General features: G+C 46.8%; 1 protein-coding gene across 1 annotated transcript; it reads right to left on the bottom strand.

Moving 5' to 3' along the window:
* Window positions 1–2,043: 2,043 nt before the first annotated feature.
* On the bottom strand, window positions 2,044–5,115 carry LOC135914129 (uncharacterized). The gene is made up of 6 exons (XM_065446883.1): window positions 4,899–5,115; window positions 4,731–4,839; window positions 4,218–4,284; window positions 4,002–4,100; window positions 3,779–3,903; window positions 2,044–2,249 (listed from the first exon to the last, which is right to left on the bottom strand). The coding sequence occupies exons 3-6, from the start codon at window positions 4,276–4,278 to the stop codon at window positions 2,076–2,078; spliced, it is 459 nt and encodes a 152-aa protein (XP_065302955.1). The 5' UTR covers window positions 4,279–4,284; window positions 4,731–4,839; window positions 4,899–5,115; the 3' UTR covers window positions 2,044–2,075.
* Window positions 5,116–14,137: the final 9,022 nt, after the last annotated feature.

Here is a 14,137-nt window from a genome sequence, read left to right as displayed (position 1 = left end):
GTAAGGTCGAAAAAACCTTACCATTTGCGAGAAAACTCAGGAGCCGAGAGAGCCACTGACCCGAACCCACTGCCACTCTGTTGTTGCGGTATTGGCGTCTTGAAGGCAAGGTTCCGGTGCCTTCAAAGGTACCGGACACTCCTTTATGAGCCCAAGGATGCAGCCACAATCGTGGCAGCCTGCGCCGCTCTCCACAACATTGCTTTGAAGGAAGGGGAGCCGGAGCTGCAGGACAGTGATGAGGAGGCCGATGGCAACCAGCCACCGCTGCAACAGGGCTTGCCTGTGTCTCAAGGGCACCACACCTGCCGGCATGAAACGCCCAGAGAGCTGCTGATGAGGGCGAAGCAGATGAGGAGCCAGGTTGTCGACCTCTTCTCTGCGGCCCATAGCTGGCGTACCACTCACCTGCGTGTGCTGCATCGTCGGCTGAGGCAGCAACAGCAGGCTCGTCGCGCGGCTCAACCGTAAAGCCAGGTGAGTTCTCCAACATAGGCGTGAAAAGGCAAACCTCATAATGCCATTGAAAAATTGAAATGGTCGCCCTTGATAAAAAGGATGCAAGGCATTTTCAAAAATATTTGTTTTGATTAATACTGAAATCTCCATTCCGGATTTTCACAGGGTGTGTCACAGTAACAAAAGGTTTAGAAACAGAGGAAGAGATACGTTAAAAAAGTGTTGCAGGGCAACTTAGTTCCTGATGGGAACGCAAATTCAAGGAGAATACAAAAAACAGCACAAGCACCTGAGCGGGTGTGCTGCTGCATCTCTTTTCCGGGTTCTTTTTTTCTTTTGTAATTTTATTCTTAAATAACTAGAAACACAAAATACAAAATGACACTCTCTTATAACAGGGAATTTTGAAAACAAAACAGACAGAGGTAGGTTTTGCACGAAGACATGTCGTGCCATTTCGACATTTTTGTCCACCCCTGTAGCCAGCTGGGTAGCTAGATTGAAACGTCACAAGAACATTTCATTTCACACTGCAACGGGCACATTGTTCATGTAGTATATTCAGCCAGCATGGAGTAAAGCCAAGACATGGTGTAGCTCAAGGAAATGGTATTACTTTAATGTACTCCATGGTTTCAACTTTGTAAACATCCTCGTGTCACAAAAATATACAGATAAATGTCAGCCGCTACATGTTCTGCATTCAGATACACCCCATATAATACAACATATCTGAAGTAGTAACAGTGACGAAATATGTCAGAATGAGCTGGACTAACGTGCTGCTGTAGCAGGAAGCCTGCAGGACGTGTGTATGTCACATATCACAGCACCTTGAACTACTCTTCAATATCAGGTACAGTAATGCACTCCATAGCTGTAGCTTAGCATATATAAAGTTACATGGAAGTAGTAGCAAAAAAATATCACAGCAGGAGCCTATGTGGCTAGCCAGAAGTGCTTCATGTAACACTTATTACCCTCTCATTATAAAAGTGCTAAGCATACAAATAAAAAGCATCATGCAAGCCTGACGCATTCTGTACTTCGATATAAATGGCAGGAGTAACATGACCTAGTTGAAAACAATATGACTAATACTGTTTTTCTCCGCGCACAAGGCATCAGCTGTTAGCTGGAGAATCCCCGTCAGGCGCCAAATCAAGAGTTAGGTTCACTATATGTAATGTGTAACACAATTCTAAAGCAGCCATCTAGTGATTTCAGGTAGACACTGGATATGGAACCTTGCAAGAAAAAAAATTGGACCTCAGTGCAACAACACAGAGTACAGAAAGAGCAACGCTAGCATGACTGCCACCTAACTCATATGACTGACACACCCGAAATATATTAATGATACTTGCTAAAAAATGCTAAAACATACACACGATAAAGTTACAAAAATAGTATGCAATTTCTTGTGCACATAACAGAAATAAGGTAACTATTTTATTTCTGCTACCTTCGAGTAACATCTCAAAGCTTAGAGATCACTAAAAAAATATTTAAATGTACAAAACAGGATGAAAGTTATAATGAACGAATAATAATGAACGAATAATAATGAGTAATACAAAAAAATACAAGTAATAAATAGTAAAACTTCAAATTGTCTATTCCCTCCTTGCAGCTACTGCCTCCTGCATTAGCTGGCCCAAGAGCTGCGAAAGCTGCCCCACTGGCCGCAGTGCCTCCGCTACTTGGTCAGCCTGCCGCTCCACAGCAGCCACGACCCGCTCAGTAGCTGCAGCCAGCCGGTCTACGCCCTGGCGGATACCATGAAGGAGCTATAAAGAAATCATTACATCAGCATCCATTTCCGCACAATCGGTCAAGCACCTCTACAGCAAAGTGACCTGCATAACGATAGAGTAATTATGTTCGGTCGGTTCCTAGTGTGAGGCGTGCTGTGCACAATGTTTACAAAGTGAGCTGTAAAACGGATGATTTTGGTGGTCCCAAGCACTTTAGGTATAAAGGCGCTCAACTGCATGTATGCTCATTCAGATTACCATATGTTCATTAGTTATGGGGACAAGGACAAAAACTTTCTATATTGTTGTCTGTCTGCACCATTGTATCTGTTTTTTGTTGTTGCTTTTCATGTAGTTGTGCAAAGAAATATCAATACCATATGTACTTTTATGCTGTCGAGCCGCCGGAAAGTTAACAGATGGCATAGCAATAAGTTTGGGATTGCAAATGAGCAAGCGACCTTGACATGTATCACTGTAGCAAAGAATGCTAGGCCCTATGTTGCATTTTGTTGCAAAAGCATGTATTGGACCCTGTATATAAATTGTTATTCAAGCATTGCAAGCTGTCGCACTGCCATTATATGTGATGTTTCCCAGCCTTCCAGAACAAGTTAGCAACTTCAAACTTTGTGGAAATAGCCACAGTCCTGAGTATATTGTGTGGCAAAGTTTTCCTCTTACTGCCTTAATTACAACCATTGCAACGCATTAATCAACAGTGTTCTCCTTTTTTTATGTTTCAATAGTTTATTGAGGTTTGTGTTCTCCATCGTCCTCAATGAACTATGCAAGCTATAGTGTTTCTAAGTGCGTCAAAATAAAGGAAACTTTACGGCGATGTGCAAGCTAAATTTGAACTGTGAGTTAGCTACCGCCTTTGCAAATAATTATGAAGATGAAGGGCCCAGAGCATTTTAGGTGTTTTACATATGCCACTCAATTTACCCCGCTGCCTTGGTAATAATGTTTCAGACATGAATATTTTTGTGTGATGGGGGACAACTATCACAATCAGCATGCGCAATCCGATGTGTGTGGTGCAATTACAGCATATGCGGAAAAATTCATTAGCTAATACTTGAAAGTGGGCGGCCAAGGTTTGAAACGAGTAAGTCATATGAGGCAGTGTTTTAAAACGAGTGATTTAATTACAGGCAACTTGCCATGTTTATGAAACTGCTCAAAAGAAAGAGCTTTAGTGGAAATAGGAATGTATGAAGCTGTTATTGTGTGATTGATTGCAAGTGTCCCCGTTGTCTAGTCCACCCAGTTATTGCCTGTTGCAGAAATGCTAATGGCAGTGATTACTGTGTTTGAAGCTGTTACATTGTGTTAATGATTGCAAGTGACCGTGTTTATGACCATGTACGTAATGTATGATGATGTTCTCGTCCGTCTCCTTTAGTCTTTTTTTTTTCAGTTCAGCTATTGAAACACGTGTTAGCCATGTATGCGAGTTAGTGACCTGTGCAGCTCATCAAATTGCTAAAAAAATGTTACACCTGTCTACTGTCATTCTATTACGCTCCACCATATAAAGCAGGCAAGGGCACACGCACTTCGTTTGTCTCGTCGTTCTGTGCGACGGTTCTGGCGTAGTCATCCGCGAGCCGTTCGACCAAGGCGTCCCGGTGGGACAACCGGCGAGGGCCTCGAGACCGGCGCTGCACCCGGGGCTGGTAGCCTGGAAAAAGTACCACTTTTTAATGAACTAAACACACAACTACATTACGTCCAGTGCATTCAAGCTGTGACATTGCAGGATATTTCCTTTTCACTTACTGGTTCTCACTCCGCCAGGGCCAGCTGCAGGCTGTGCAGTGGCTGGAGGGCTTCGGGGCAGTGGCTCAACAGGGACCACTCCTGGCTGCTGCAGTGCTCCTATATTGGTTATATAGGGTACATTCACTCAACGGTTAGAGTAGAAATAGTTTGCGTTCCTTATATACGAAACAGATTCCACAAACAGGAAGGCAACAGGGAAGAGCAAAAGCTTACCTTCAGGTGAAAGGCCACTTGTTCCAGCGGTGGTGCCCACAGATTGTACGGTCACCTCCATGGCGGGCTGCATTATGTATAAGATGCGAAGAAGCAGTTTTGTCAAGTTTGCGTAATCTGCTCCTCCCAATATGCACTAACGCAGAGTTATGACAGCAGAAAAAAATCTCTTGAAATCCCAGTAGTAAACCATCTTGTGCATGCCAGCAGCAAACACAGGCACATAAAGGAAAAAAAAAACTATATCTGTTATACTAGTGTCACGCAGGCACTTTTGATCTGAATCGATCCCGATCGGGGCAAAATTTCTCTATTTCTATTGCCTCCCTTCGCGGAACGAAGAAAGGAGCCAGTGGCTGTCGAGAAATTCTATCTAAACTGGGCGCGATCGCGAATGAAGCGGCCTGCGTGACTGGGGTATAACACTGCTTACGCGATGCAGTATACACGGCGCAACTACTGTAAATTACTGCCGCGTCCTCCCGTTTTTTGGTGCATTTGTCAATGGCTTACCTCGTCGAGCGGTTGGTAGAAGGCCTCGCACACTCCGGTCACCGTGGAGGTGCCCACTAAGGCGATGACACGGCCACGAAGGCCGGGCAGACGGCCACCACCCGTGCCGCTGCAATTACGGACAGCATTGTAAATATCGCGAGCAACAGAACCGCTCCTCGCACTCACCTTTACCTTGCGGAAGCTGCGGCGGCACCTCGGCGGGAAAGAAATACTTCCTTCCGCCAAAACACCTGCCACTGTTCGGCTGTCTTGGCGGCCAGGCCCTCTGTGTTCAGCAGGGCGGCGAGCTCACTCCAAAGCTGCCGCCTCCGCTCCACCGTGCACTCCTGTGTGAGTGCGCACGATGCCCGCACAAGGTAGGGATGGCCCTCCATGAACGCCACCAACAGTTCACGTTGGTGTGGCGACACGTGAGGGCCAAGCCTGACGTTCTTGTGGGACGACATTTTTTTTTGCAACCGACGAACAGCGATTTTGCAATTGAACTGCGCGCTCCCGCCAATTTGTTTTGGCGTGTGCGATACCACCTAGCGGACTAAACCAAAATATATGCCGCTTAAATTAGTTTTCTGCTCTCGCATGAGATTTCCGAGGCAGATTATATGTTGCAACAGTAAGAATTTTTTTCTTATATTACGTGTTTAATTATTAAAGCATCACAAACATTCTGCACTTAATGTATCGTCCCCGATCGAAGCTCAAACTGGTGACGCAAACTTCCGGGGCTGGGCTCGCTCGTTTATTGGCTGTGCTCCCCTCCCCCTCCCGTTCTCACAAATCTTGCGGACGGCCTACTTTGTGACGTCGCAGCCAGACCGAACGAACGGAAAAGCGAGCTGTTTGCGCGATCGCACCCTCTCTCAAGCGTGCGTTCGGTGTAAAAGGTCGGCTACATCGTGACTGGCGACGAGGAAGCGGCAGGGAGTTATCACATCGGCAGCGCTAGGCTAGGAGCATGCATTTTCGCCGTTATCCTACGGGAGCCGACTTTGTTCACCAGACGCACGCTCGGCGGCAGCACGATACCACTGCAGAAGAGCTCCGTAACGTGGCTTTTTAGAGCGCAGCTCTTTGGCGTCCGTTCCTGGGTTTCGCGTCGTCGTCGGCGTTGTCGGCCTCGTAACCCGCTCCGCCCCCCTTTCATCCCCCCAGCGCTAGCAGCGACCGACTGATAGTCAAGATAACGTGACTGCATAGAACACCGTCGCCGCCATGCAGAAAGAGGAGGAAAGGGTCCCCCCCCCCCCTGTTCTTGTGTGGCGGATAGGGTGCTCTTCAGTTGCCGACGCGCCGGTTATTTCACGTAGGCCCCGGCACGTCGACGAATACGTGACCACCTTCCCACGGCTAGACCTGGTTCTTAGCGCTGCGGAAGCGAGGGTATCATATTGTTTGTGTCGGCATCGGCGGCGTTGTCCCTGAAACCATCTCCGCAGCTGGGGTTGACTCACTATCGGCGTCAGCGGCATCAGTCAGTCGCTGCTATCTCTTCCCTCCTCCCTTTATCGTGTTGTCCGCTTGCTGCGCGCGCTTCTGCCCCCATCGTTTGCCGCTGGGTGTACACGCCGCCCCCCTCCCCCCTCTTCCTGCGAGTCTCCGGTTGTCAAAGCGCCGGCTCGAACTTAATTCCTTTCTTCGCTCCTCCTCCAATGCAACCCCTGTGCGGTGGCAATCAGAGAGCCAGATCGGTGGCGGCGGCTCAATCTATCGAAAACGTGAAACAGCTTATTTGCTGCGCTCAAATTTCACATTAGGAAGTAACGTAATCGTCGGTAATTTTTTTTATGCGAAGCATACTAGCCGCACAACCGCGCTCTTCCTTGCTGCGCCGCCGACGGCCGCGTAGCTACCATATCACGTCATAACAGCTGCAAAACACCTCCTCGGCACGCCAATGGGCGCGGGTCTCCAGCAGAAGCGTGGTGTGTTGTCAGGAACGCCTCCCCGGCGCAATGATGGGTGCGCGTCTCTCGCGGGGGCCACTCCGGTTGTCTGGAACGCCTCCCCGCGCTCCCATTCGGAGGCACAACTCATGCGCTCGCTTGCGGCCGCGTAGCTACATAGCCGGGTCTCAGCTCGTGCGCTCGCCTGCATGAGTTGTTTCTTCGTCTAGCCGAACCAAATATAGCCAAGCAACAGCAGTACACCAGGCTAAACAGTGGTTAAACAACTAAAATAAAGGCAAGTATGCTTCGCATCCTGGCCTTAACCTTAGCTAAGCCACAGCCATTTTTTTCATACTTCGTAAGCAGATGAATGGCACAGTCATCTGCTTTTTTCTTTGTGTGATCAGCTTAAGCACTAATCGCACTTGCTCGCTTATGCTTCGCCCCAAAATGAAGGTCTCATGAAAGCATGGTGCACAATTAAAGAGGGAAGGGTTTTAAAGCTTTATAGATACGTCGACGACTTTTAGTGTTTTAGCGTGTGACTCCTCCTACCTGGATACAGTTAATGAGGTTTTAAGTCTTTTTATTCAATCTTGTCAAGGGCTAAGATTTACCCATGATTTACGCCACGTAATCATTTGCAGTTCCTTGATCTTAGCCTAAAGTGCTGTCAACGACATGTTTGTTGGGTTTGCCTTCTTCGGGCACAAAAGGACCTTTTGTTTTTCAAATCAGAGCATTCAAGAATTGTCAAAAGAAGTATAGCATCCCAATGCATATAATTAGCTCTCAATAATCGTGTGTGCATAAAATGCAGGCAAGTTTGATAATCAGGTTCGCCGGCTTTCGGCAGCAGGGTTCCCTGTGAGACTATTGACAGCTATAGCCGAAAATCTGTTACAGAGGTTGAAAATCAGAAAGCCGAGTACGAGGTCGACGACAGAACGTGAAGCGTTATGACCTGCGGTGGTGCCTTATATACATAAGGTTTCCCACAACATTAAAAAGGTCGCAAGTAGGCACGGCGTCCCTCTAGATTTTTCTGTTCTGAATAAGCTCGCAAAACTAGGCCCGGACATTCAGTGATAACAGGCGAGGCTCCTAAATTAGGCATGGGATATCGTACGTTCCCTATGCAATGGGAGTGGTTTCCGCCCTACCTTTATCATGTGCAAAGACGTACATTAGTCTGACCGGGTGATGCATCAACGAGCGACTGAGGGAACATGCCAGAAAAGCAAACAGTAATGCTGACAAAGAGGCACATATTGCATCCGATTTGAATATGTGCCGCCGTTGTGCACCGCGCTTTGATGAGACCTTCATTCTGGGGCGAAGCAAAAGCGAGCACGCGCGATTAGTGCTAGAAGCTTATCAAATAAAGATAAAAAGCAGATGACTGTCTCAGTGACATCCTTATCTATTTGAGCTGCAGAGTGTCGTATTTTAAACTCACATATCTGTTAACAACTGCCTGGCGTACTTGATGCGTTCATTTTGATTACATTTGTGCATGTGTGGCCATGGTGTATATATGTGCGTTGGGGCGCGAGAATAAACGTAGTTGTTAGTAGCACTTCTGTCTGTGTCCCTCATTTTGTGGTCGTCCTGGTTTGCGCGATTCTCTTTTACTGATTAATGAGGTACTTCAGGCCCGTAAATTAGTGCCGCGCTGTGTCCAGGAGTGTCCAAAGTAAGTGTGTAGTTAACATGATACCCGTCGTGGTGGCTTATCGACTTTGGCATTGTGCTGTTAAGCATGTGGTTGATAGTTCGATTCCTGGGCATGGCAGCTTCATTTTGAAAGGGCGAAATGCAAGCACACCCATGGTGTTTAGATTTAGGTGCACATTAAAGAACTGATGTGGCCAAAATAATCCAGAGTCCTCCACGATGACATCTCTCATAGCTCCAGTGTCGCTTTGAGGTGTTGAACCCCATTAATCAACCCATCGGAAGAAGGTCCTGTTGAAAGCGCCAACATGACCGTAGATGCTATGTGCTTGCGTCAGGCATTGCCTGATGCAGTGGCCGGCCAAATTGGGCCTGTAGTACATATTTACCGATAAACACATTTTCTCGTCAGTAAATCGCTCACAAGGAGCTCCAGGTTTAGACAATACGAACAAATGTGTACACGTGATGATCATGTCTAGAAAATAGTACATAGGCATGTGCCTAAAGCAGGTGAAAATTCAAGCAAAGGTTTGCGCTACACCCAATTAGCCGTCAGCACAGCTCTTGCTCACCATGGGTTTGTCCGCAGTGCACAAGTTTGCAGAACACCATGGGTTTTCTGTGAAATGCACCCCAGCAAATTTGGAAATACTCCATGCAGAAGAAAGGGAAGAAGAAGGTGGTGGAGCTTGTAACATTAACATATCATGAGCTCTTGGCTCGATTATGGGACAAGGCAGGAGAAGAACTTTGTGAATGCTGTTCAAGGCAATGAGAAAGTTTGCTGTGGAGTGGGTTACTTGTTCAAAGTCCATAAGAAGTTAAGCAGGCATGGCATTGCTAGTTGCTCCATTGACATCTTTACTTTGTAATGTATGAAAGTAATATACAAAGACTTGTCGGTCTGTTGTCATTGCAGAGCCTAGTGACAGGTTATCTGGTGTCAATGGGTCCAGAGCTTTGCAGCCTTCGAGTATGACAATACTTCATATACAGGGCCAGTTTTTTTCTTTTTTGCCATCCTCGTGTGTGACTGTTGTTCTGTCTCAATTATTGTTGAAAGTGAAAAAATTGTCCTCCTCCCTACAGCAGCAGAAAGCTACAAATTTCCTCTGGTGCTTCATGCTACTGTTGGGTGCATGGCATTTTTTTTACTTTCATGAAGCTTCCTCTAGTTCACGAATTTTCGCAGAACTGATTTGCAATAGCATTGCTTCTGCATTATCTTCAGGATGCAGCACTGCTGCTGCGTTCTTTGACAGCGCCACAGTGGTCCTGCCCGACCAGCTTGGTAAGATTTCTCTGACACCATTACTTAGTATTCAGAAACAGATTGTGAGACACTTGCTCATGCTAACCAATTTTTTATGTGTGCACTCGCTCATACTTATCGAGTCATTTTCACCAATACTCACCTACATACCTGTAGCACTTTTCAAAGTACTGTCTCACACATTTATATGTTCACCCCCGTCTGTGTGGAAAACTTTTAGATAAGCACAGTCTTATCCAGATGTGCCTTGACTATTTCCAAGCCAACCCCTCTTTTTTTTCGGGAAGCCATCACTAATCTTTATGCATAATTTTAATGGATAGCTTTCGTTATTGTAATATCAGCTGTTCATGTGATATTTTCTTTTGTATGTCAGTGTTTCTAAGTTGCAGATAGACATTCTCACGGAAACTGTCTATTTGAAGCTTGACATTTCTTGGAATAGAGTTCACATACGACACATTATTTCTGGCACTTTGAATATAGTAAACCACAGAGGTGCCAGCGGCTAAGCATCTTCATTGAGCCACATTCAAGCTAGTGACGCCACCAGAGATTTGTACTCTTCTTCGTAATCATCGGTACTAAGTTGAAACTCTGAACATGCCTCACTAGAGCTATCCAGGCCTAATCGTTTATTTGAAGTGAGCAAACATCGAAATACACAATGACTTTAGCATTGAAGAAGGTGGTGGGTGTCAATAGGGCCGCCTAACTCCACACTACAATCTATAAATCCTTGGGGAGGCACATTTCCAATTAATTTCTGCAAACTGCAGCCACAGAAATTTTTTTTTTGGGGGGGGGGCAGAGGGGTGGACAACTGGCGCCATCTAGTGCACAGCATTCACCCAAAATATGATAAAATGAGCGCCACTCATTTGTGGCGCTCTGTGGATAAAAGAAAGCCTTTGGACGAGTGAAACTCATAGTATTTCTTATAACTTAGTTGATGCATACTTTCCATTGTTAGTGGGATTGTGCGTAAACAGTTGTTTAAATAGAACTAATCGATTAGAATTTTGCAGAAAATCTAGTTGAATTGTTTCCTTTGCCTCAATATGTACTGCCATGCAGCAGCGGTGCGCAGATGGTTCCAGATGAGCTCGGTAGGAAACGTTTTCTTAAGCATGCTCTTTTTATGCATATATATTTTTATGCATCTGTTTTTCTTTTCAGAGTACTCGCAATATTGCGCGATCATAAATTGCACATGGCATTTTAACTAATCATCAGCATGCCTCTCTTCGATTCCATTTCCGCCACATAAAGGGCACAAAATCACTGTGTCATGGTGGTGCTATTGATTCCGCTCAACAGGATTTCTCGGCAGTTTTGCAGGGCTCCTTCCACGTATAATGTGGACAATTTTATTCCCTGCTACATGATAGGTAGCTTTGGAGTTTAATATGCACTTAGAGCCTGGCTTCTAATGTTAAAAGCCATCAGTTATTGATCACGCATCCATCCTTTTTTTGTTTGAAGTCTCTTTCTGTGCACATGTGCAATAGATTTTGCAGGTGCGTTTCGCGTTGCAGAGCACCGTTAAGAGTTTGCAGCCACCCACTTTTTTGACTGGAGTTGTGTTGTTCTGCCATTATAATTAATCATAAGAAAAAGCCCGGTTATTAGTTGTTTTGTTAGTTAAGGTAGTGCTGTAGAATGAATTGCTACACATCAGCAACACTATACAGGTTGTAAAAAATTATTGAGATTACATAAATATCATTGTTCACAGCTAGCAGCATTACAAAACTAGGAACATAGTACTTGAACTCTAGTAGTCTGCTACATCACAACTTCCTTTTGCTTTAGTGAAGTCTGCTCTCAAACTAATGCGACGTTCCAAGGCTTTACTTATAGGCAGTGCAGGTGGAACCCTCGAGCAATGTGACTCCAATTAGTGCAAAGCAAAAAATAGACATCATGTTGGAAACTGCACAAAGAATTGCTTCAGGATAAAGCTAAAGACTGTACACTTTCAATGCATTTATTACTTTTAAAGCTAACGTGGTCAGGCTTTCTAATGGTGTCAAAGCTGTAGTCATTTCTTTTAAAATTTCTGCCAGTGTGGCTACTTTGATTTGCCATGCGTACTACATGTCATTTACTTTTGTCGGTGTCCAATTCTTATCCCTATTAAATGCTTCTCATTGTAGGAGAACCTTGGACCTCTCAGGAGCTAGAGGACGCTATCATGAGCGAGCTGCCAGAGGGCCTCCAGACTGTGATCAACAGTGAGATAGATGATGGAAAGGTAATTTCATTAGGCATTGGGCTCTGCCTTTTTCCTTCATAGCAAAAGAAGTTATGGTACAGGAAAACGTGTATTTATGTGCTAGGCCATGCAGCCTGGTATTTAGAGGTACGCTTACATTTTTGGAAGCGTTGCATTACAGTCATCTCGTGACTACTCACTTGGCAAAACAGCTCTGGTGATTGTATAATTTTTGTACTAGCAGCCTCAAAGCAGCACCTAAACCCATGAAGCATGCACCTGGGGGTTGATGGCTATGACACATGTCCATGCATAGGTCCTTCAAGATAATATACCGTATCGTGGGCACTGCCTTATCTCGGGGGTCATGCTGGAGAAGTGCTAATGGCGGCATTTTCAATTTTAGTATAAAAAATATGGTTGATCCCACCTTCGTAGGAATCTGTAGAACAGAAAAGTTAAGTGTGTCTTCGCGGAAGCTCTTGCATGTTTGACTCGTGAACTCATGGTCCACTGCAGGGAAAGGCGCAAGATTTGCAGGTAGGTGACCATGTTGCAGGCTTGCTTGGCAAGAGCGTCCTACCGGTGAGCGGAGTCCTGCTGCCGACTCGTTTTGGCGAAGGTATGGGCATTTTGGCCCGACTCTTTAGTGTTTTGGGCAGCCAGTTGCAGACAGACAGACAGACAAAGAACGTTTATTTTGGTCCTGAGAAGACGATGAGTGTCCCCGTTAGGGGGCAGCGTCTGCGGGCCGCACCCACGACGGAGCCGGGAGGTTGAGACTCTCGGCGATATCGCGGGCTCTCTGGACAGCCCTGAGTTGCTCTTCTTTGGCGGAGCTGGTGACGAGCCGAAGCCAGTCTTCCTCCGAAGAGGGAGACCCTGAGCCCCCGCACAAGTCGGGGCACTGCCAGAGCATGTGCTTAAGAGTGCATCTGGGATGTCCACAGCGCGGACAGCCCGGGTTGATGCCACCTAGGAACTTTGAGCAAATAAATGGAGACGGATACGTCTCCGTCTGCAGCATCCGCAGGGTGATTGCCTGTGGTCTGTTTAGGTGTGGGTGTGGAAGTGGAAACTTCCGACGCCCTAGTTGATAGTGCCTGCAGACCTCGTTAAAAGTAAGGAGAGGGTCCCTGTGCCATTGCCATCCCCCAGCCTCCGATTGCCCACTTCCGGCGCGGCGGGTGAGATCTCGCGCCTGGGAGTGAGCAAGTTCGTTGGCGTTGGGGACGGCTTCATGAGCATTGCTGCCCATGTGACCGGGGAACCAGATTAAGTGTTTTTTGCCTGTCCAAGATGCTGCAGAGAGAACGCGAGCGGCTTCTTTGCATACCGAGCCTTTCATGAATGTTCGAACGGCAGCTCGCGAGTCTGTGAAAATAGTGGAACGGTTCGTGGTGGCCATGGCGATGACTACAGCCACCTGTTCGGCTTTGTCGGCGTTCACATTTTGATGCGTAAGCGACGTCAGCAGCTCCCCCCGCAGCGATGTAGCCACCGAAACAAAATGATTGGAAGCAGCGTATTGCGCAGCGTCGACGAAGGCGACGTTGTCCTCAATCTTAGCCGCCAGGCTAAGGAGGGCCCTGGCCCTCGCTTTACGTCTGCCGTAATTGTGCTTAGGGTGCATATTTCTAGGTATCTGGGATACCGAATACATTTCTCTGACTTTGACGGGGAGCGCGCACTCCCTCTGTTTGGTGATGCACGAACCTTGACCGATATGCGCTAGTAGCTGCCTGCCGGCTTCCGTGGAAGCCAGTCTTGCAACTTGTGACATCTGCTGCGCCTCGACAATCTCTTCAAAGGTGTTGTGGACACCTAGCTCCAACAGCCTTTCAGTACTGGTGCTCTGTGGGAGACCCAGTGCCTTTTTTATGCTCTTGCGAATGATTGTTTCTACTCTAGCTGCGTCCCTTCTGCTCCATTTGTGGGCCAGGGCTATATAGTTAATGTGGCTGATTAGGAAGGCGTGGAAGAGTCGCCTTAGATTATCCTCCGATAGCCCCCCTTTTTTGTTGGCCACCCTCGTGATTAACTTTGTCATGGAATCGGCTTTGGTTGCGATGCGCTCTAATGTGTAGTCATTACTGCCGTCCTCCTCCAGGAACATGCCCAGGATTCTGATTCTGTGTACTACCGGAATGACGGATCCGGTCGCGGTGGTGATAGAGATATCGGGAGGTGTCCCTTTCTTCGCACCGATTGTGGGTCGGTATAGTAGCAGTTCCGATTTCTTAGCCGACAGGCAGAGTCCTGCCTTCGCGAGAAACTCCTGAACGACTGTGATCGCTGTTTGTAATTTCTCTTCGATGTACCCGTCGCTGCCTCCCTCGCACCAGAC

Source organism: Dermacentor albipictus, unplaced genomic scaffold (genome assembly GCF_038994185.2).
Source record: "Dermacentor albipictus isolate Rhodes 1998 colony unplaced genomic scaffold, USDA_Dalb.pri_finalv2 scaffold_15, whole genome shotgun sequence".
NCBI classification, from domain to species: Eukaryota; Metazoa; Arthropoda; class Arachnida; order Ixodida; family Ixodidae; genus Dermacentor; species Dermacentor albipictus.
This window is presented reverse-complemented; position numbering and strand designations above follow the sequence as displayed.

Coding starts and splice junctions, on each gene's coding strand:
- LOC135914129 (XM_065446883.1), bottom strand. CDS start 4,278: ATGGAGGTGACCGTACAATCTGTGGGCACCACCGCTGGAACAAGTGGC. Junction 4,101..4,217: donor AAGTGGCCTTTCACCTGAAG/GTAAGCTTTTGC, acceptor TAACCAATATAG/GAGCACTGCAGCAGCCAGGA. Junction 2,250..3,778: donor AGAACGACGAGACAAACGAA/GTGCGTGTGCCC, acceptor ATTTCTTTATAG/CTCCTTCATGGTATCCGCCA.